Raw genomic sequence first — 22,206 nt, forward strand, 5'->3', positions numbered from 1 at the left:
CTCTAGGCGGCTCAGAGCCCAGAGAGCATGCAGGCTTCCTGACCTTTCATGCTGGGCAGCACTCGGCCCTGTCTGCCGTGTCCAGGCGGGTTATCTGGGGAGCGGTGAGGCGGCCGGGCCACTGCCACGGCGATGCCCACCGGAGGCTGCCGCACCTCCCCCTCTCCCGCCTCCCCCGGCTCCTTCCCCCCTCTCTCCCCCTTCTCCCCCTCGTTAGTGGATCCTCGGCGGGGAGGCAGCGGCTGCTTGGGGGGGTCTTGCGGGGAGGAGCTGCTCTTGCCTCCGCCCCTCTCCCCCTTCTCTGATCTCTCTCCACCCTGCTTCAGGCAGCCGAGGCCTCCGAATGGGCTCCTCTGGGGGAGCAGCAAAGGCTGCTGGGAGCTGTAGTTCATGAGATTCTTCATGGCGCTGCCCTCGCTCTCAGACGAGTGTGGGGTCAGAGGGGGAGGGTGGCTGTTGTGGCCGTTTGCAGCCCTGTTGCTGATGTCTCTTGCGTCAGCGCTTCCAGTGGGTGTGTGATGGGAGCCTTTCCTCTGCTCCTCTTGGTGGCCCCCCCTGGCCCCCCAGGAGGAGGACACCGTCTGACCGCCATCCTTCCCCTTCTCTTCTGTAATTGCTCCATGGCTGCTGTGTTGCTGGTGCCGTATCCTAGCAACTTTCTGCCCCTCCCTGTGACCCACCGCCCCTGACCCCACCCTCCCGTCAGGATGAGGACCTGAGTGCGAACAGTCCCTGAAGGGAGGGGTGCTGGTGTCGGGGCCGTTCTTGGATGAGCCCTGTCCGGGCCCAGTGTGTGTCCCCTGTGCGTCTGGAGGGAGCGGCGGCCGGTAAACGTCATCCACAACCTCCACGTCTCTGAAGGATGAAGACGTCTCCTGGCTGCAGGACCGCAGCTCAGACTGAGGACTTGGGTTGGGACTGATTTTTTGGAAGTGCTGCTGCTGGCTGTGGCTCCAGTCAGGAGGTCTGTCCGCTTTGCCAAAGCCCAGCTGCTGCTGCTGGTGCGGCTGGGATCTGTCCTTCTTCTGGCAGCTACTGAGTCTGCTGAGGTGGTGAGACAGACTTTCGTACGATCCTTCTCCACTCTTGTCGTCCCCTTTCCTCCCACCTCCTCCTGCACCGCGGCACTCGGGGGCTGCCAGGTCTCCCAGCGGCCCCACCGAGGGGACGTAAGTTGGGCCGATGACTTTGGCCTCCCTGCCAGAGCCTCCAGTGGTGGATGCCGGATCTTTGGCAGGGGCCAGAGTAAGAGGGGCCGGGGGGCAGTAAAACTCGGGGTGGGGGTGGTGATGCGGGTGGTGCAGCCACCCACCTGCCACTGTGGAACCCATGTGCAAGGGGTGAGGGGGTGGCGGCGGAGGAGGAGGCATGGAGTAGGAAGCCACGGAGTGAGGAGCTGGAGGTGCCAAGATGGCCGTCGCTGCAGCTGCCCCTCTCCTTATACATTCAGAAGAGGAAGTTGAAGAGTCACTGATCCTCATTTCCCCGCTCACAGACGCCTCCTTGGCGCATCGCCTCCCGCCTCCAGATGGCGGCCGACCTAACCCGCCGCCGCTGCAGCTGCTCAGCGCTGCCCCCTTCGCCCCAGAGCCTACATCTGCACCCAAACCACCCGACAGTTTACAGGCACTCATATGTTTTGTCCCCTGAACACCAGAGTCTCCGTCTCTGTAGTCTTTGTGCCGCTCCAGGGAGTGTCTGTGCTCCTCCTCCCGGCCCTGGGGGGTGAGGTGAGGGGGGAGGGCGTAGTGAGGGTGGTGGTGGCCGGGTAGAGTGGTGGAGCCGCTGGTCTGATGAGGATGGTAATGATGAAGCTGATGGTGTTTGTCTCTGCTCTCCTGGTGGCGCTCCTTGCTGCTGGATCGCTCCTTCTCCTTCGACAAGGACGAAAGCCCTTTCTCCGCCGGGTCCTTGCCGCTCTTCCCGCTGCCCGTGTCCGTCTCTCGGCTGCAGGAGCCCAGGGGGTGGCCGGGGGCGGTCCTGGACAGCGGGGGAAGGCTGTGATTGGTGGTGAGCAAGGGCTGGGAGGGAAGGCCTCTCAGGTAGAAGTGATCTGAGGAGGTGTGAAGACAAAGAACCGCAGTTATTAAAATGTCTCCATCACGTTCTTAATATATTGTGTGTATATATAATCAATCATAAATGGAGGAAACGCATAACGGTGATTGTTTACCAGCTGATTAAATCGCTCTGTAAAGCTATTTTTACACTTTTACAGTTGCACCTACCTTTCTGCGTGTCGTAGAAGCGGTGCTGTCCATAGAGACTGTTGCTATGGTGATCCAGGGGACTCATGGGGAGAAAAGGAGACGCCAGACTTCCTGAATAGCCGGGATACCCTGACAAGAGGCAGAGAGGAGGTAAGAACCCGTGATTTCGCCACGGCGCCGACATTCATGGGGCCGTTTATAAACAAACAGTTTATCTCGACAATCCATCGTGAAATGGGGCCATTTTTGCAAAACGCAGAGAAAATGTGGGCAGTTAGCGCGACCTTTATAATAAATGCACTTTAGTACAAACATGTCACACCGCTTGACATTATTTACAGTGGACAAAGTGGTGACAGAAACCACAGACCAGTGTGTGCAGCGCGGAACTCAATGGAATTTGTTCTTCTGCAAAACAAATTTTTTCCTAAACACACGGCAAATAGAATCACACACACACACACACACACACACACACACACACACACACACACACACACACACACACACACACACACACACACACACACACACACACACACACACACACACACACACACACACACACACACACTTCCCAGGAGGTCACTGGGAGGTAAATGTTTATTCCACTCTGTTCCTCATCTTCAAGGACGTTTGCGCTGAATCCTGGGAAAGAGGAGGCGGCGGTTGTGTGGGGAAGGGGGAGGCAGGGTGTGCGGATGGGGTGAGGGTCGCCGCGTGCTCGTGTGTGCGTGTTTGTATGTAGCCTGTGCGGTTGTCATGGCGGTGCTGACGGTGAGGGTTATTTGAGGGGGAAAAAAAGCAAAATCTCCAACGGACATGTACACAAAACATATGTGAAGCTCTCCAACACACACACGCACACACACCTCGCAGAAGGGACACATAAGGCCTGGATTGTGTGTGTGTGTGTGTGTGTGTGTGTGTGTGTCCTCCAGCAGCTGGTTTCATGCCCCACAGAGTGTCCTTGCCGGCCCGTTAATTGGCAGCCGTTAAAAGTTTAACGGTGGTGGCCAAAGTAAACAGCACTCCATAAAAACTCATCCTACGCATTCCACAGTCGCTCTGCTAAACCACCAACACCCCCTCACTGCTCCCAGCATGTGTGTGTGTGTGTGTGTGTGTGTGTGTGTGTGTGTGTGTGTGTGTGTGTGTGTTGATCTGTGTATTTGTAGTTAGGTATGACTGTGTGTGTGGAACTAAGCTCGCCTGTGTGTGTGTGCTGTAAATGAATGAGTGTGTGTGTGTGTGTGTGTGTGTGCTTGTTGTGTGTGTGTGATTACTCTGACTGGTTAACAACCAGTGAATCTAAATGGCGACAATTAGCCAAAAGGCTCTATCAGCCATCTAAAGCCAATCCCCCGAGTAATGATGAGCGTTAAAGCTTGGAAGGAGGGAGGGGAGGAAGAGAGGAGGAAGAGGAAGGGAGGGAGGGGAGGACAGGAGGAGGAGGAGAGTTAGTGACTGAATGAACGACAGAAACAGTGGAAAGGAGGATAAGACCAGAAGATCTGTGCTGTCAATATGAGAAGCCCTCAGTCTGGTGATGTGTGTGTGGTATTGAGGGGGTTCTGGGGGAGCAGGGAGAGTGTGTGTGTGTGTGTGTGCATGTGTGTGCGTGTGTGTGTGATGGTGGGAGTGGTGTGTAAAGGGTGGAAGATAAAGGAGGAAGTGAAAGGGAAGTGGAGAGCTTTGAGATGGCCGAGATGAGAGAGAGGACCAGAGAGAGAGGAGACAAAAAAACTGGAACAGGTGTGGAAGAAGGAGGGCGAGCGAGGAAGTACGTGTGTGTGTGTGTGTGTGTGTGTGTGTGGGTGTATGAGGGAGAGGGAGAGAGTGTGTTTCTGTGTGTGTATGTGCATGTAAGGGAATATGTGGTTTTGGGGGAAAAACTGTGCATTTCTTCCTGAACGTTTCATCTGTGACTGTGTATGTGCGTGTCGGCAGTGTGTGTGTGTGTGTGTGTGTGTGTTTGTGTATGTGTGTGTGTGTGTAGCAGCCAGGTTTCTTCGCTCGGCGCTGGCTACGCTCCACTCTCTGGACCGCGGCCAGCTGGCAGACCGCCTACAGGAGCTCCCTGGCTGGAATTCTTAAAAACAATCATTTGTAGTGTGTGTGCGCGTGCGAGCGGGCGAGAGTGTGTGAGCACGCACGTGTGTATGTGTGTGTTCAGACATCAAAGCTGAGCCACACAAACACAAAATCTGTCTGATAGGCACACATATTCTCCCTCCACACACACACACACACACACACACACACACTCTCTCTCTCTCGCTGCCTCGCTCTCCCGACTCTTTCTATGAATCTGATTTCAGGCGTTCGCTCGTTCGCTCTCTCTCTCTCTCTCTCTCGCTGGCGGCCACGTTAGCGCTGCACTGAGTCGCTCATTCTCAGGGCTTAACTGCTGATATTTAGCGCCTGACGAGTTACAAATGAGGCCGTCGTAAAAAAAGGGAAAAAACAGGAAATTCATGTAAGCTTGTTTCAGATGCATTCAGAAAAAAAATGTGTAAAAATAGACGATGGCGCTCTGTACTGGAAGAGACGTGAGAGGAAATCAGGAAACTACAAGGCAGAGTTGTCACGATGCACTTGTGCGATCGTTACCTTTTGCGATAAAGAAGAAGACAAAGCACCTTGAGGACGTTGGTGGAGACATTTTTGTCCCAATTTGGAAAGTACAGGTTTTTCCTACATGCCACCTCCGCCTGCTCACCCGCAGTTCCCTCGTCTAACCAATAGGAGTCACTGCTGCGGCAAAAGGGACCGGATCGCTCGTACAAACCAACAACAGGGAAGCAAACCGGGACCTTCGTCATCGAATTCAGAGAAAGAATTTACAAATCGATTATTTGGCAAATGAAACTATGGCAACCGACTCTTATTCCGTTTTTATGATTGCGTTTTGGAATTGAATGAGGAATCGTGCAACTCTCTCTTTCGCCACTTCTCCTCATTTAGTCCACAACACTGGATCGCGTCTTAAACTGGTCCATGCTGGTCTAAGGAGGTCTACTGGTCTCAGGCTTCTGCTGCAAATGTGGACGTTTGATATCCGCCTGTCACTTAGTCCGACGCCTGCAGGGAGGCGTTTATTTGACGAGGCGTTTAACGTTGAGATACCTGCCAGGCGCTCGTGTTTAATCGATAGTCAAGGGAAATCGGAATTAAAGTACAGATGTCGGCGCCGGTTTAATTGCACGTGTTTTAAGAGCTTTCGACGGCGACGGCAGCTATCAAAGGCTTCCTGAAGGTGGGCTGAGACGTGACATCCTGACCGTTTTCAGTTGGTTGAGAAACAGACCCTGTGGCGGAAGCGTTTCTTTCTTCTGCAGATTATCTCTTTGGGCTCATCGCGCTGTCAAAGAGAAATACGACTGCGTGCGCGCTCCTACCTGAGAGGGACAGATAACTGAGGCCAGTTTGCTGTCTCACCACAAACGGTTAACAGTCACAGAAAGAGGACGCCGCGCACGTGGATGCGCACAGTCGCATGTGTGCGTGTGTGTGTGTGATCAGGAAGGGGGCCGTTGGAGGTCGGTTGGCCCAAAAGGGGCCCCGGGGGCGGGGCTGCGGTCAGAGGAGGAGGGGCTGTGAGAGAGGAGAGGACGGTGGAAACTGGGGTAAGTTTCAGGGTGTGTGTGTGTGTCTGTGTGTGTTTGTGTGTGTGTGTGTTTGTACAGTTGGGGGTGCTGTAATTTAAGACTCACCCCAAGAAGAGCCTGGGGGGTGTGTGTGTGTGTGGGGGGGGTGACAGAGAGAAAGGAGGAGAGAAAAGGGAGGAGGAAAGAGGAGCACAAAGATTGTTTTGGTCAATTACTGATGATTTCATTGACTCTCTCTGTGTGTGTGTGTGTGTGTGTGTGTGTAAAGGTCAAAGGGAGAGGAAGAGGAAGGTTTCAGTTGTGCGCTACTTTTGAGAACGTTGCTTCGCTCAAGAACGGAACTACTGACAGACACACACACACACACACACACACACACACACACACACACACACACACACACACACAGACACACACACAATGCAGAGCCAGAACGGAGCGATGTGTTTGTGTCATGCATCCATTTACCACTTATGTACGTCTGTGCATGCATTAAATGTGTGTGTGTGTGTGTCTATAAGTAGCATCCTCTGAGGCGTCGCTGCTGCGCGTGTTTGGCCTCAGCTCAGCGATGGTTAAACCACTTAATGGCTCCGTCTCTATCTAATCCCAAACCAAGACCCTGGATTAACCACAGACCCAGGCACTCTGGGCTGCCTCGTGTGTGTGTGTGTGTGTGTGTGTGTGTGTGTGTGTGTGTGTGTGTGTGTGTGTGTGTGAGAGAGAGAGAGTGTGTGTGTGTGTGTGTTTGTGTGTGTTACCTTCATGTGAGTGGGGGAACCAGATGGGGGAGGCGCTCGAATGTGGCCCTCCCCTGTAGGACGGGGAGGAGGGCGAGGCAGCAGGTCCCGAGGGGTGAGCCGGGTGGGAGGGTGGCGACCCCAAACTGCTGGCCAGGAAGGAACCCATGAAGGAAGCACCTGAGACACACACACACAGACAGGGAGAAGGGGGTCAGGCGGCGGATGAGAAGGCTACCGACGGGCCCTTGAGCAAGAGCCACAACTGCACAACTTTAAAAGCTCCAGCTCTTGTCAACAAACAAATCTGAAAACCTTCATTAAGTCGACTGTTTGGATAGGGAAATGTGACCGAATGCGTCGCTCGTAGCGATGAGAGCTCGGCCGAGCTTTGCGTCTCAACATGAGCCGTGTTCCTGTCACAAGCAAGAGCATAGTACACAGGCAAAGCAGGCCGGTGAAGATAAAAAAGACTTTCTCCGAGCTATTCAAAGCTATTCAAACTCTAAATTGGGTCTCAATCATTCATTATTATGTTTTAGTGGTAATTCTGCAAATTATAACTCTTGAAAACTCCTTTAGAGTATTTCCCCTGTCAACTCAGTACGTTTAAACTCTAATTACACACGTATTTAGGTCATAACTGCATCTTTTAAACATCAGCATAAATCGAGTAACAAACATGGGTTAAGCTCCCAGAAATCGATGAGTTAAGGCACCTGAACGTCACATTTGCCACAATTTGTGCCTTTGTGACTTGGAGCTGCTGAGGACAAATCTGTGCCCGTCTCCTCCAGCAGGATGGCAGAGAGACGCAGCAGAGGACAGACAGACAGACAGACAGACAGACAGACAGACAGACAGACAGACAGACAGACAGACAGACACAAACCCTTTTGCAAGCTTGTTTTGGGGGGAAATCCTCCACTCAGTCGAACGATTTCAATAAGTGTTTTGAACAAATTATGAAAGGCTGTGGCGTAAACCCCAGACCGAGACGGGACTAAGAGTGGGATTAGGCGCTCGTGCGTTCTGATCTGCACGCTGTCAGAAAGGCAAACAGGCGCCGGTCGGTTTGCTTCGGTTTTGAATGAATTCTCCATTTATCAGCCTGCTCTCATTTAGGGGAACAACCCGAACAGTTGTAGGGGGGAAGGAGGAAACAAATCCACGGGGAATCAGGTAATTAGTGAGAGGATGGAGAGAGAGAGGGGGAGAGAGAGAGAGAGAGAGAGAGAGAGAGGGAGAGAGCGAGGTGGCGGGTTGTGTCGTTACCCATAAACGTTGCCTCGCATCAGAGACAATTACCACAACCACAACAGTCCTCATCCGCGTCGGCTCACAAACACACACACACACACATGCACACACATACGTGTGTACAGTATGCACACCTCAACCATGACCCGCCGCCCTAACAACCACAACCACAAGTGCCTTCGACTGTCTGCCAATCTGTCTCTCTCTCTCTATCTCACTCTCTCTCGCTATCATCTCTGCCTCAGCACTCTCCCTCGCTCTGACACACACACACACAAGGCAGGCAGAGAGAGAGAGAGGGGGGGGGGGGGAGAGAGAGAGAGAGAGAGAGAGAGAGAGAGAGAGAGAGAGTGGTTTGGATTAAGAGACGAATCAGAAAGAGGGTGTGTATCTGTGTGTGTAGTGAAGGGGGTCTATTTTTACAGCTGGATCCCATCAAAGCACACTCACTCACACTCACACACACTCACACACACACACACACACACACACACACACACACACACACACACACACACACACACACACACACACACACACACACACACACACACACACACACACACACACACACACACACACACACACACACACTCTCCAGACGATTTAAAAGTAGAATTCCCTGTTTTCTCTACTCTATATTTTCACTCTGTAGCCATAATAAATTCTAAGCAAGCCAAAAAAAGAGAGAGAAGCTTTTCAGGAATCTCAGCCAAATCTTTGCCCTCCTATACATTCATCCATTCTCTCTCTTTCTCTCTCCCCCGTTTTTCTTCTTCTTCTTTATATACCTCCAAATCCACTCCCGTACAACGGTAGATCAGCAGCCTTTTCAGCCCGTCATCATAAAACACAGCCCATAGAAGACACACACACACACACACACACACACACAAACAAACACAAACAGAGAAAGAGAGAGAGAGAGAGAGAGAGAGGGACCCTCTTTGCAGCTGGGCGAGCCACGCATTTGGAGAAACCGCACGGATGTCCGTAGCAGCCGTATTGATTGGTGTGTTTTGGTGAATACTTTGCATTCCTTATTGAGTTTCTTCCCACAGCCTCTCTTTAATCTCCTCACCCCCTCAGATCTCCCCCCATCTTTTTTCCATTTACTCATCTTACTCTCCTTCTCTCCATCTTCTCCTCCCCTCCCCCTCATGCTCCCTCTTTCCTGTCACCCCCCCCCCCCCCCTCCCTCCCTCTCTGTCTGTCTTCTGTCGGCGAGTTGAGGAGAAAATCATATTTGCCCGTCGCTCCCTCTGGCCTGCTGATATGGAAAATCATCTCAGGGGCCCAGCCGCTAACGTAAACCTTATTTTCGGGGGCCCCGTGTTTTGTTTTTTCTTCTTTTTCTCTTCCTGCCCTCTGTTTCCGCTTTTGTTTTATCCCGATCTGCACATTCCCTTTCCATCTGTCGCCGCTGCATCCTCTCTTCAGTGTCCTGCAGCTCTCAAACGCCCCGCCTGGACGCTGAAAAGTTGGATTAACGCGTGACGTCTACTCTTCCCTGTCTTTGATTGACCTATTTCCCTTAAAAAAAAAAGCATGACATCATCACAAAAGCAAGAATCTGACGCTGGGATCTTCCAAAAACGCTGCAGATGTCGACTAACCAAAGAAATAAAAGCAAGACTATCGTTTCTCTTCACACAAGAGAGAAAATCTGCCGCAGTTTGTTTGTGATTGACTGTAATGCGATTTGCTGAGAGGAAAATCCACTCAACAACACGCTTTATAAAGAAGCTACTGGAAACGTGCCTCGCTTTTCTGGGCGAATTTGCTGCTTGGCACATCCTCGGTGTTCTCATGGATAAACGGCCAAATGTGAGTGATGCGATGTGGATGTGTCTCCTGCGCCGCCACTACAGAGTTTGATAGCCGCAAAAATGTTTAAGCCGCCTGCGTCTGAGTCGGGATTTAGTATGGAAACGGGCCCGGTGTGTTTCATACAACCAAGCAGAGAGGAACCTGCTGCATGACGTCATCACACACTTACTGAGGTTAGAGATGTGGAGTTCGAGGTTCAAAGAGTTCTTGGAAAATATTCATGTTAAGCGCTGAAGCCAGAGCAGGCCGTTGATCCGTATGAACCGATTATGAAAGGGGACTTCCAGGTTGCCAAAGAAACAGAGACCACAACAAAAAACCGTTGCATTTATGTTTGTTTAGCTGTTTACTGAAAGTCTCTTAAGTAAAGTTTGAGGGATTAATGAACAGGTTTTGTTTTACATCTTTGGAAGAATGTTTCCACCCTAGGACTTGAAACTTGACACTTGAAACTTGAAACTAGGAGACGATTTGAATACTTTATTAGATTTTTGAGGGGATTCTTGTCTTCCTTGTCACTGCTTGGTTCCCTGGAGGTTCTGCCGTTGAAGAAAGGTGGAGGGTTTCAACCCTGTGCCACACATGCACCACCAAGAGACCCAATCTTACCCAGATGAAAGAGGAAAATGATCTACAAGAGGCAGAAAATAGCCACAAACCAGAACGTGAAGATATTTTGGCATCGGAACTCGACTGTGCTACACTGCCTGGAAAAGAAAAATGTCACGCGTTTGGTTGAATGTGAGCACGCTCGCCGTTTCACACCTTTAAGGCATAGTTTGACAGTTTTAATTAAGGGGGGATCAATCAGGAATGCTCAGAATGCTTGAAAGGCACGTTTAAGTGGAAACGGCTTTACAAATCCAAAGAAAAGTGACAAAATGAAGATAAAGCACCAAACTAAACCCCCAAAAATGTCAAGGTTATTTTTTTCATTTCAACATTCAAACGGATCCGGACCTGCCTTGGTCAACCAGCTGATCCGTAGAGTGTGGGTGTGTGTGTGTGTGTGTGTGTGTGTGTGTGTGTGTGTGTGTGTGTGTGTGTGTGTGTGAGAGAGAGAGAGAGAAAAACAACCCTGCATCGTCTTTTATGTGCTGAAAGAATGCTGGGCGAAATCTACAGTGAGACAAAAAAGCGAGACAACAGATAACAGACCAGACTGTCCCAAGGTTTTTCACCATTCTAAAGAGAGAAAGAAGGGAGGAGGAGGAGGCAAGCTGAAGAGGAGAAAGGGAAGACGCCAAAGGGAGGGAGGGGTGTTGGTGGAGACGCTAGAGGACTGGAAGGGGGAAGCAATGTCACCAGAAGAAAGAAGCAAACACAGATAAAGTAATGGAGTGATATTCCTTCACTGCAGCTCTCTGTTGTCTGAATGGACTGCAGCTGATCAATACACGCACACACACACTCTCTCTCTCTCACTCTCTCTCTCACACACACACACACTCTCTCACACACACACCTGGAGGGATGGCGAGTTGGTAGACAAAATCGATATCCATCCGATTGAAGATCAATATTCTCTCGTGTTCTATTGTCACTTTTGCCAATTAACAAAAGCCTCTGTCCACACTCTGATATACTTAACTCTCTCTCACACACACACACACACACACACACACACACACACACACACACACACACACACACACACACACACACACACACACACACACACGCACGCACGCACGCACGCACGCACGCACGCACGCACACACGCACACACGCACTCACACACCTCTCCCCTCCTCTGTTCTTCAGACTGGTGGTGACTATTGAGAGAGCATGAGTGTGACAGTATGTACCAGCGTGCGTGCGTGTGTGTGTGTGTTTGTGTGTGTCAGAGGTTCTGACTCTCATTAGCTTGGCTGTTACGCTTATTGCCGTACACTTGGCAACCTCTCGTCAGTCCGACCCTTTCACAAGCCTCCAACCACCAAGATCCCTGGCACTGAGCCTTTTCGATGTCTGTTTGTGCGCACGTGTGTGAGTGTGTGTGTGTGTTTTAGGGGCAGGAGTCAAGCCAGACCTTTCTGATCTGTTTTGACACCACGGAATTGCAGAAGTGACAGGGCCACTCAAACAAGGCGGTTGTGGAAAGAGCTTAGACACACACACACACACACACACACACACACACACACACACACATACGTACACACACACACAAAAAGGTCCATAAAAGCATTATGGCACCGGGGACACAAACACATTCAATGTGTGTGTAAGCGGCCAAGCTGTGCTTACAAAGAATACGTTCAGGGGGAAGAAGGAGTTCTTTTGCTCTCCTAGATCCAGATAGCTTTTTCCTTCTGCTCCATCTTATTATTCACCAATTCCTCTTGACTCATTCATGTTAGAGCTAGCAAGCGAGAGAGAGAGAGAGAGAGAGAGAGAGGGGAGTGTGTGAGCAAAGCATGGCATGTCGCCTGGGACAAGCGGCTGTACTGAATCACATTACCACGGGAAGAGAGAGGACCAAGAAAAAGGAGAGAGAGAGAGAGAGAGAGAGAGGTGAGGGGAAAATGAGATGAAAAAGCTACAAATGAGAGATTTCCCTGTGAGACGCATAAATCAGCAAAGTATGAACAAGAATGAGAGGGTGTGTGTGTGAGAGAGAGTGAGAGAGAGAGAAAGAAAGAGAGAGAGAGGAAGAGAGAGAGAGTCACCAAATCCTCACACACACTCTGTCTTTCTCTGTGCACGGGAGCGCAGTGGCAGCGGCGGCGGCCTGATCTCATTGTGCGCGCACACACACACACACACACACACACACACACACACACACACACACACACACACACACACACACACACACACACACACACACACACACACACACACACACACACACACACACACACACACACACGCCATCAAAAGCCACAGAGAATGTTAACAAGCGTGTCGTCTGCCGGCTGTAACTCCACTCAGACGATGGGAATCAAAAAAATATTTTTAAAAATGAGGAGAAAACGTGCAGAGCGGCACCTCGTGTCAGCGCAGAGCGGCACGGCAGCAGCCAGAGCAGAATCCCAGTCCTGCAGCCCAGCTTTCCCAAAGCAGAGCGGCAACTCAGAGGCCCACAAAACGCTCCAGTAAACTCTGAGCGAGGAGGAAAATGTTTCTGCTTTTGACCACAGACTTCTTGGACGCCGCCCCCCCGCCCTGCCTGACAACCCACCCTCCCAATGGAGGAAAGGCCATATATGGTCGCGAGGAGCAGGAACACGCGGGACATGAAGGGATATGGGAAGCAGGAAAGAGAGGAGGGGGGTGTCAGTAAGTTTTTCCATGTTTCACCAAAGAAGCAGGGGAATTTGGGGAATAGGGGTCATACGAGACCACTTCTGCTGCACCAGTCAGGATGACACACAAATGGTACGTCAGGGCGCACACACACACACACATGCACACACACACAGACTAATGAAAAGCATAAGGTTGCTGATATTTCAGGAAAGCCTGCGGTGAAAGTCAATAATGCAATTGCTTCTTCTTGCATGTGTGTTCGTTCAAGTGTGTGTGCACGCGCGTGTGTGTGTGTGTGTGTGTGTGTGTGTGTGTGTGTGTGTGTGTGTGTGTGTGTGTGTGTGTGTGTGTGCGCATGTGCATGTGCGTGTGTGCCTTCAGCATTGCAGCCACGGTAAACAGTGAGGGAGCTTGTTGTTCTGGGAGTCCTGGTCGTCCTCCACTCAGACATGCCCGGACCGCGCCCCTGCGGTCGGTCCATTCAGTCCGCACACACACACACAGACAGCACACACTCACACACACACACACACAGACTGCAATGATTTGATGTTGGCTCCTGGATAAAATACACCTGGGGGGTCAAGACGGCAGCAGCAGCACACAGTGAGTCAGAAACGACGTCACCGCCAGCAGAGAGCGACATGGAGAGAGAGGCGACATGGCAGCCACACGTGTGTTCCTTTCATGTGTCACATGACCAGCCAGGTTCAACACTTATCAACGCTTACGACTTTCTGGTTACTTATTACAACGTAAGGCGCATTAGCACACAACCCAAATTAAACACATGTCCTTTATGCGGCTCTGTTACTTATTAACGCCGATTCCCGATTACAATTATGGTCCAACACCATGGAAGTGGACATTATCACCGTGACGAGACGCAGTGGCGCAATGGTTCAATATTTGGCCGGAACCTAATGTGAGGTTGGGCTCCAACGTCTCGCATAAACAGCAGAGGATGTTAGAGGAAATAAACAGGAGTACGTTTAGACATCAGACTAAAATATAAATATCAGCAATACAATTCAAACAACTTTACAAATAAAAGTTTTGTCAGATTCTGAGACAGCTATGATGAAGTGTAAACAGACAGCAGATTGTAGCGTAGACATAGAAATAAAATATAACATAAATAATTATAATTGTGACCATAAAGCCACTGATTCTAGAAATGAATATAACAGACAATTAAATTAGTTTCACAGATGAAATTAAGCTGAATTGATTTTTGGCAACTTCCTTCTTCTGCTTGTTTTGCTGCCAGTTTGGTCGCTGGCTAAGATAAGCAACGATGTGTTCAACGTAGAAAGTGACCCAAAGCGTGTACATTAATGCAGTAAATGTGAATATAGAAAATAAATCATTTCTAGACCTTTAATGGGGTATTAACTGCTGCAAATATAGATTAACCCTTTATATGCTGCTACTGTCACTGCTGGACTCCACCTGCATAAATGCAGTTATACTGAGCTCATTCTGCCACTCAGCATCAAATATAATACATACTGTGTATAAATATTTATACAGGATTTTATCTTGTGTTTGATTTGTGTTCAATCTTGCAAATTTGCCGAAAAAAGTCACAAAGTTCAGACATTATTGTAAGTAAAATACACAAATGGGTAAATACAGCTTAAAATGAGATAAACCTATTTTTAGTCATCTAGTAGTTGCTATGCTGATGACCTTACCATTAACATTAACACAAACGTGCCACACTATAGTTTCTCTTTCATGGTTTGTAATTGGAGCCAGACTCAGGACGCTGCACTTGGCCTGAAGTTTGCTTAAACTTCTGTGGAAACAGGAACACCTACACAGCCCCGTGGAGCAGCAGGGCGGCCAAGCCGACACGCAACAACCAGTACGCCCAGATTCAACCGTATCCATATCAACAAGGATCCACCCTGCTGAAGTGTCCTGGAGCAAAACACCAAACCCTTCTGGTGAAATTTCCCTACAGAGATCAAATATCACCTTATTATAACAGTTACTACTTATAAAACATCTACTTCCTTCAATCCCACACCATCGAGAGTCATAGCTGTATCGCTGGAGCAGGATGTGTGTGTGTGTGTGTGTGTGTGTCTGCTGAATGTGTGTGTGTTCAACCACGCCGCACCGGATCAACCTCCATCATTGTGAGTAGAGGGGTTGTGGTTCCTAGAGAAGCACTTTACTTAAATTAGACCCTCAACGGCTCGACATGCAGGTGTCAGCGTGTGTGTCTGCGTGTGTGCGTGTGTGTGCGTGCGTGCGTGCCAGTGTGTGTGTGTGTGTGGGCGTCAGACAGTCAGTGTGAGCCAGAGTGAGGGGGAAGAGACTGAACAAGAGAGAAGAGCGGGATCAGCAGACAGTGAACATGAGAGAGAGAGGCGACAAGGGAGCGAGCGAGAGGAAGGGCGAGGGAAGGAGGGATGAGGGCGCAAGTGAGAGAGGGAGAGAGGGAGAGGGAGAGAGAGAGGGAGATGAAGAGAATAACCCGGTCTGACCTTTTTTTCAGTGTGGCTTTCCCTTCCTTTATATTCCTTCATTGCTGTAATATTTACACAGGAATAAAAGATTATTGAAGAGATCCACGGAGAAGGAATAAAGAGGAAAGGACGGAGGAGAAAGAAAATAAACAAAAGAGTGGAGGAGACGAATGCTGATGAATTGGGAAAATGGACCGGATTAAATCCACAGTGAGGAAGAGGAGGAGATAAATCCAAAAGCGCAATAAACAGAAAAAGTGAGGGGCCGATGAAATAAGAAGGCGGAAGATGAGAGATTCTAATGAAGCGAGACGCACTGGCACACACACGCACATACAGTATATAGGCATAACTAGGGAGAAATCACGCACACACACCCTTATATTATGCATGCGTGTGAGCGTTGGTAGGTTGCAAAAACACATATCAGACACGAGGCAATAGACAGAAGACGGCTATTAAAGAGAGACAAGAGAAGAAAATGGAGAAGGAGAAGAGACACTTTACTGGCAATCAAAAGACGTATAGAAAGAGAGAGGGCGAGAAAGAGAGAGAGAGAGAGAGAGAGAGAGAGAAAGAGAGGGAGAGAGAGGGGGGGGGTGCTTCTAATCAGGCTGGATCCAAAATTTAGACAGGCACTCACAGAGGCACCAGCAATCCCAGTAGGATTAGGACCGAGGCAGTGTGTGTGTGTGTTTGAGAGTGTGTGTGTGTGTGCGCGTGTGTGGTAAGCACATCCCACGAGACTGATTAGCCATGAATGACTGATGACGGATCTTTGTTGTTGTTTTTTTTTAGGTTTTTCTTGTTTTCTCCCTCTCTCTGCTCTCAGCTCAGGCAAGAGCATGGGAGGGGGATTCACACACACACACACACACACACACACACACACCCAAGGTGCACACACAGCTCCATGTATATTCAACGAAGGCTCCTGAATATACTTAATGCTTTCATGTGTGTCACTGTGTAACGATCCATGCTGTTCCACACAGCTGCTTCTCGCTCTCTTTTTCTTTCTCTCTCTCTCCGTCACACACACACACACACACACACACACACACACACACACACACACACACACACACACATACAGTTCTAAGTCCTATTTCCGACTTAAGTGTACATTTACACCAAATATTTAATCCGCCTGATGTGTACAACAGCAGCCGTGCGAGTGAGAGAGCGCTGGTTGGTCGCTCTGCCTTCTTTAACCTCACCTCCAGATGAACCTGCGGCCCCCTGCATCCATCTAAGCCCCTGACAGCAAAACAAACTGGACATAGACCCCCGTGAATGGAGCCCATTACAATATGAATGAGCCAAACACAGCTGAAATGAATCGAGCAGAGAAGCGAAACACAGCAGCCGCGGAAAAAAAGGGCCCCGGCTGAGTCAAAGGAGCCGGCTCGGGTGGCGATGAGTCAGGCGTAAACGTGACCCCCCGAGCGAAGGAAGCTCGGGGCCGACGACGCTCAGGTGTCTGTGTCGCCCAGCGTTGCCGTGGCGGCCGTACGAGGGGTGTGCGTTTTCAGAGGTTCCCGGCGAGACCGTGACATCATGTCTGTGGTCGGTAAGTGATGTCAGGCCTCGGTCGCGTAGCGCTAACGGGGGATTGTCTTGACCCCCTGTGAAGAGGAGGGAGGAAAGCCATAAAAGCAGGAACACACACACACACACACCTTTGTGTGGGGAAAGTTTGATGAGCAGAAACTCACTTGGCTATCAAGTAACAAATACGTTACAATCTCAACCGCAGACCTTCAACTTAACAAGAAGTTGACTTCGGAGTGGGCTTTTCCTAGTTAGCTAGCTAGATAGCTTGCAATCAAAGAAAATACCAAAACAACACGCTAGTTAGCAAGTTGTTGCTTCCAAGCTGTGCCGTTCCTTTTGCAATGCTAAAGGAACGTTAACTTGGGTTAGCGCTTATGACGCGTTCAAACTGTCCTCCATCTTTCCCCCCACACACTACACGTTGTGTGTGTGTGTGTGTGTGTGTGTGTGTGTGTGCAGTGGGACTGATGTGTTCGCAGCTCGATTTGGGCTCTGGCGTAGCTACAACAAAACATGTGAAGGTAGCGTTAAGCGTTCATTCATATCACAAATAGCAGCCGCAGCACAGCCACGTATTCCCAATGCACACCTTGCACTGAATTTGAAGAACACACACACACAGATGCACACACACACACACAGAGAGCGAGAAAGCGCTCCTCTCCTCCTGTACAGAGTAAGAAGCTGTTTTAGCCCCGTGTTTTGCGGGCTGTTTAAAATGTCATTTTTCTCTCGTTTCTCTGACTTCAAAAGCATCGCACTGAGCTCTTACTCCTCTTGCCAAATCCTCCAATCGTTTCTGATTTAGTGTGTTGGCCATGGGCCGAGTAGCACCGGGACAGGCCCGTTAACAACGGGGCCGAGCGGATGGGGAAAAGGAGGGAGGGAGCGGGGGAAACAAATGAGGCAATGTGGAAAAGGAGAGGAAGCAGGCTGAAATTGAGACAGAAATAGGAGGAGCGCTGAGAGAAGCCGGGCTGCTAACAACGAAGGCGATGGGTGTGTGGGGAGTTAGAAAGAGATGGGAGCTGGATGTAAGAGGTGGGGGGGATCGATCAAAAAGAGAGGAGGGAGCACAGGGAAGAGAGAGGAGGAGGAGGAGGAGGAAGAAGAAGGAGAGAAGGGCTGTGAAGGACCACTCGAAGCGCAGAGTGAAGAGGAAGTGAGAGTGGAAAGCAGAAGGAGAGGAGGAAGAGGGGAGGGCGAGCATGTGGTAAAAGAGGAGAGACAAGACAGGAACGGGCGGAGGGAGGGAGGGAGGTCTGGACAGCGAGGGGACGGAGGAGAAAAGGGGGAAGAGGAGAGAGAGGAGAGTGCACGGACACAGGAAGTCTGGCGCTTTCCATTCACATGCCAAGTCATCAGATGGTGGTGTGTGTTCACACCCCAGAGATGTCGCAAACCAAACCCACCCCACTCCCTTCAAATCACCGCTACCGACAGTAAGCAGCTGTTCACGTGTTGGATGAGAGCTGGAGATGAGACAAAAGTCTGCCGTCACCGTAACAAACCTGCACTTCATCAAAAACTATTTCATTTATTAATTCTTCCACATTTGTTGTTTTCCCATTAATGGAACAATTTTAGACGCCTGGAACGTCGTCCCATTATCACTCTGGGATTAATTAAAGCAGGGAAACATTCAGATAGCTGGAATTTTTCACGTTTGCTTGAAATATTAGTCTAATTTGTAATGGAAATGCTTTTAATGACTTTACTGGCTTTGCTTGATGACTTGATGCCTTTAATGTGTCAACAATATTCAGACAGTCAGACGCATTTCCGCGATTTCTGCCCTGTAAAGTGAAGATAAGCCAGGCTCTGATGTGACGTGGGCTGACAAAAATGTATGGGAAATGTGATTAAGTGTAGTGTGTGTGTGTGTGTGTGTGTGTGTGTGTGTGTGTGTATACAGAGTGTGTGTTTAATGTCTGCTGGCGGATGTAAGTGTGTAGGAATTGGATTGTATTGAGTTGCTGGTCTCCCGTGCGTCCGCATGCAGCTGGACGGGCTGAAGCCTCCACCAGCTGTCTCCTCACAGCAGGGGGTCGTCTTGCACGCTGCACCCAGGATGCGCCCCTCGTGCCGTGGGTAGTGCTGGCGAGGGATTGGGGGGAGGGGGCGAGGGGGGGGGGGGGGGCGCCATGTCTGAGAGTGATCCACTGCTGACTCACCTCACACACACTCACACACACATATGTACTGTACATGCTCAGGCAGTGGTCTCTCTCTCACTCGCTCGCTCGCAGCAGAGGCAGCGGGCGGAGGAGTCGGGGGATGATGGCCGCTGGGTGCCGTCAGGCGGCGGTAATCTGACTGGATTACCAACCAGGTGGAAACATTCAGTCTCTGAAGTCCCTCTCCTCCTCATCCTCCTCTCCCTCTGATCTGTGCATTTTTCATTAACATTCTCAAATTCTACCTCTCTCTCTCTCTCTCTCTCTCTCTCTCTCCCTCTCTCCCTCTCTCTCTCTCTCTATCTATGTGGGACAGCAGTAGGCATAATGATTAGCCTAAACACACATACATGCACATGTGTGTCTCAACCATACAGCCCTATCTCTGTCATCACCCACACACACACACCTCTCTTTCCACATCTTGTGAGCTGTTTTCAGTGTGAAGGTGTGTGTAGGTAGGAGGGTAAAGGGGCGTGGCTCCGTTGTCTGGCGATGGAGATCAAAGCCAAAGCTGAAAAACTTCCAGGACAGGAGAGTTATTACTGACAGAGTCATGATTAATGGCAGAGGGGCTTCATGTGCCGTCTATGCACACCGAACACAAACACACACACATACACACTCATACCAACTGAGGATGTAACACCTCACTAACAACACTGAACATGGCGAGAAGAGCGATGGAGAATCTGTGATTAAGATAACATGGAGTAAGTGTAATTCCAAATTTAAGCTCTCTCTTTCTGTGTGGCTGTCTTACTTTGTCCCCCCCCCCCCACACACACACACACAGTCATGTAAACAAAAACCGTCTGCTGTCTGGGAAGTAACACACCTGTTCAATGACAAGCTCTGCCACGCCCTCCATAATACTGCACACCTGTGCCACTGCAGGCTAAACCTCACCTTACACACACACACATACAGACACTCACTCACTCACACACACTCACGCTTGCACAATTACTGCCCAGGGGCTAACATGAGAGAAAAGGGGAAGAAAGACAGAGACCCAGAGACAGGCTGGAGCGAGGCAGACAGACAAACAGACAGACAGAGGGAGAAGACAAAGGCTTCCCCACCGCTCCTATCAGTAATCTAAACGTCTGTGTAATATCATTGTGGGGTTTTATCAAATGGGGGCCGGGTCTTATGGCGTTGGTATGCGCCTGTCATTCCATCACCTTGTCAAGCGCGACCATATTCAAGCAGACACCATGCTGATCTAAATAAGAGGCTTCGGCAAATTGATGGATTGCAGGTTTTCTGGGATATGAAGAAACGGGGGGCTGGGGGGGGGCACGAGCTTTTTCACTTTGAATTTCTGTAAGTGATACCCTCGGCTCGGGCCTGTGAGAAGGTAAAAAATGTTTGCGCGTCTGTGTGTCTCTGTGTGTGTGTGTGTGTGTGTGTGTATGCGTTTCCAGGGATCTGAAACAAACCCCCTGCCGTAACCCCCTTCCTGCCCTGGCATGGCCAACCCCACATCATATCTACCCCCTGCGCTGAGGCCTAGGGCCAGGCATACAGCTTTCTGAATCTCTAAGGGGGGCAAGCACAAAGGTAACCCCCTTCCTAACCTCCCACCAAACACACACACACACGCACACACACACACAAACCCCAACCCCCATCCCAAAACAACAATCCTCTGCGCCCATCATGTCAGTCAAAACCCCATCAGGGACATGCATGGAGAGTCTGGATATCTGGAATCTCAATACAGTGTCATGCACCTTGAGACCCAGTGAGAGGCCCTCTTGAATATATTTCAATAGCATTATCGCCATGCATTACTACGCCTCTTCCCTTCAACATTACACAGTCACTTTAAATTGAAGTATTACACACATAGACGAGCAGTAACATCAGCCAAAGTGGAGTAATCTGTTTAAATCGTTACGCAGCAAACATGCAGTCTGTAGATGCATCTGGGTCAAAATACGCCGCCTTTACTTTGAGCTATAGATTATAAAATGACGAGAGGTTATTTTTAGTAAAACCATTTCAACCAAATCCACATGAAATATATTAAATATTTTATCAATATAAATGATTCAAAGTGCATTTATTATTGAATGATAAATTTAAATGTGTAATAATGTGACACCACAATTATGTAAATTACTTAATAAATATTATATCACACTACATACAAATACTGTCAAATAATAATAACACTAATACATTTTGGAGCAATTATTCATTTATGATCAAATATGACAAACACGTGTGAAATAGAATTTACAATGTACTATTTGTGACGTAATAAATATCCATTTCGAAGTCATGTTGTTTGTGATTTGTAAAACAAGAGAATCATGTTTTAAATTTAGATGTTTACAAAGTGGAGGAGAACATTTCTGCAGATGATTGAAAAATATTCCTGATTGTGGCTTTAAGTCCGGCTGCCTCCGCGTGCCGCAGCACAGACGCAGATCCTCAGCCACGACAAACCGCTCACACACACACACACACACACACGCACCGGGGCTAGAGCTGCAAATCTACACCAACTCTTATCTGCTCTATTCAAAATTTCAAGAGTTTAAAATGAATTGACGTCCGCGTCGGTTTTTACTGTTGTGTAAAACTAATGAATATGCAAATAAGCGGAGACAGAGGATGTGTGGATCCCGCACAACAGAGCAGATCATTCATACAAGCTGCTGCAGCCTCGGCCTCCATTTAAAGCGCACTTGCAAATGATAATTAATGTGATTTCTCATCGGGCACGTTTACGTTCATCCAGTTAGTCCACTATTATAGACACTGTATGATTTAGAGCACAGCCTCTCTCCCTCTGCCTCTCTCTCTCTCTACACACACACACACTCGCACACACACCTTCCCATCCCCCCTCCTCCCCTATTGAGACAGGATACCAAAGCTACTTGTTAAATCTAATGCATGCACTGTCAACCCATTCGCACCCCGTCACGTCCCCGCTCAATATAGAAACCGGATTTTCTGGTATTACCCGCACCTCTATTAGCCAGAGCTCCCATCCACTCCCCACCAACAACGCTGCGACCCCCAGTTTAAGAACCAGTACGCGTCCACTTCGACCCCCCCCCCCCCCC

The 22,206-nt window shown here is 49.5% G+C and overlaps 1 protein-coding gene across 2 annotated transcripts in view; it reads right to left on the reverse strand.

The window, feature by feature from the left end:
- bahcc1b (BAH domain and coiled-coil containing 1b) overlaps window positions 1-22,206 on the reverse strand; it is a 48,455-nt gene that overhangs the window by 21,324 nt on the left and 4,925 nt on the right. For both annotated transcript variants that reach the window (XM_076151596.1, XM_076151595.1), the window contains exons 3-5: window positions 6,583-6,741; window positions 2,229-2,339; window positions 44-2,053 (exon numbers count right to left, since the gene is read on the reverse strand). In XM_076151596.1, coding sequence (XP_076007711.1) covers window positions 44-2,053; window positions 2,229-2,339; window positions 6,583-6,741 — 2,280 coding nt within the window. The remainder of the gene's footprint in view (window positions 1-43; window positions 2,054-2,228; window positions 2,340-6,582; window positions 6,742-22,206) is intronic.

This window comes from Genypterus blacodes, unplaced genomic scaffold (assembly GCF_046128005.1).
Source record: "Genypterus blacodes isolate CSIRO-AG114 ecotype Tasmania unplaced genomic scaffold, CSIRO-AGI_Gbla_v1 ptg000055l_1, whole genome shotgun sequence".
Taxonomy (NCBI): domain Eukaryota; kingdom Metazoa; phylum Chordata; class Actinopteri; order Ophidiiformes; family Ophidiidae; genus Genypterus; species Genypterus blacodes.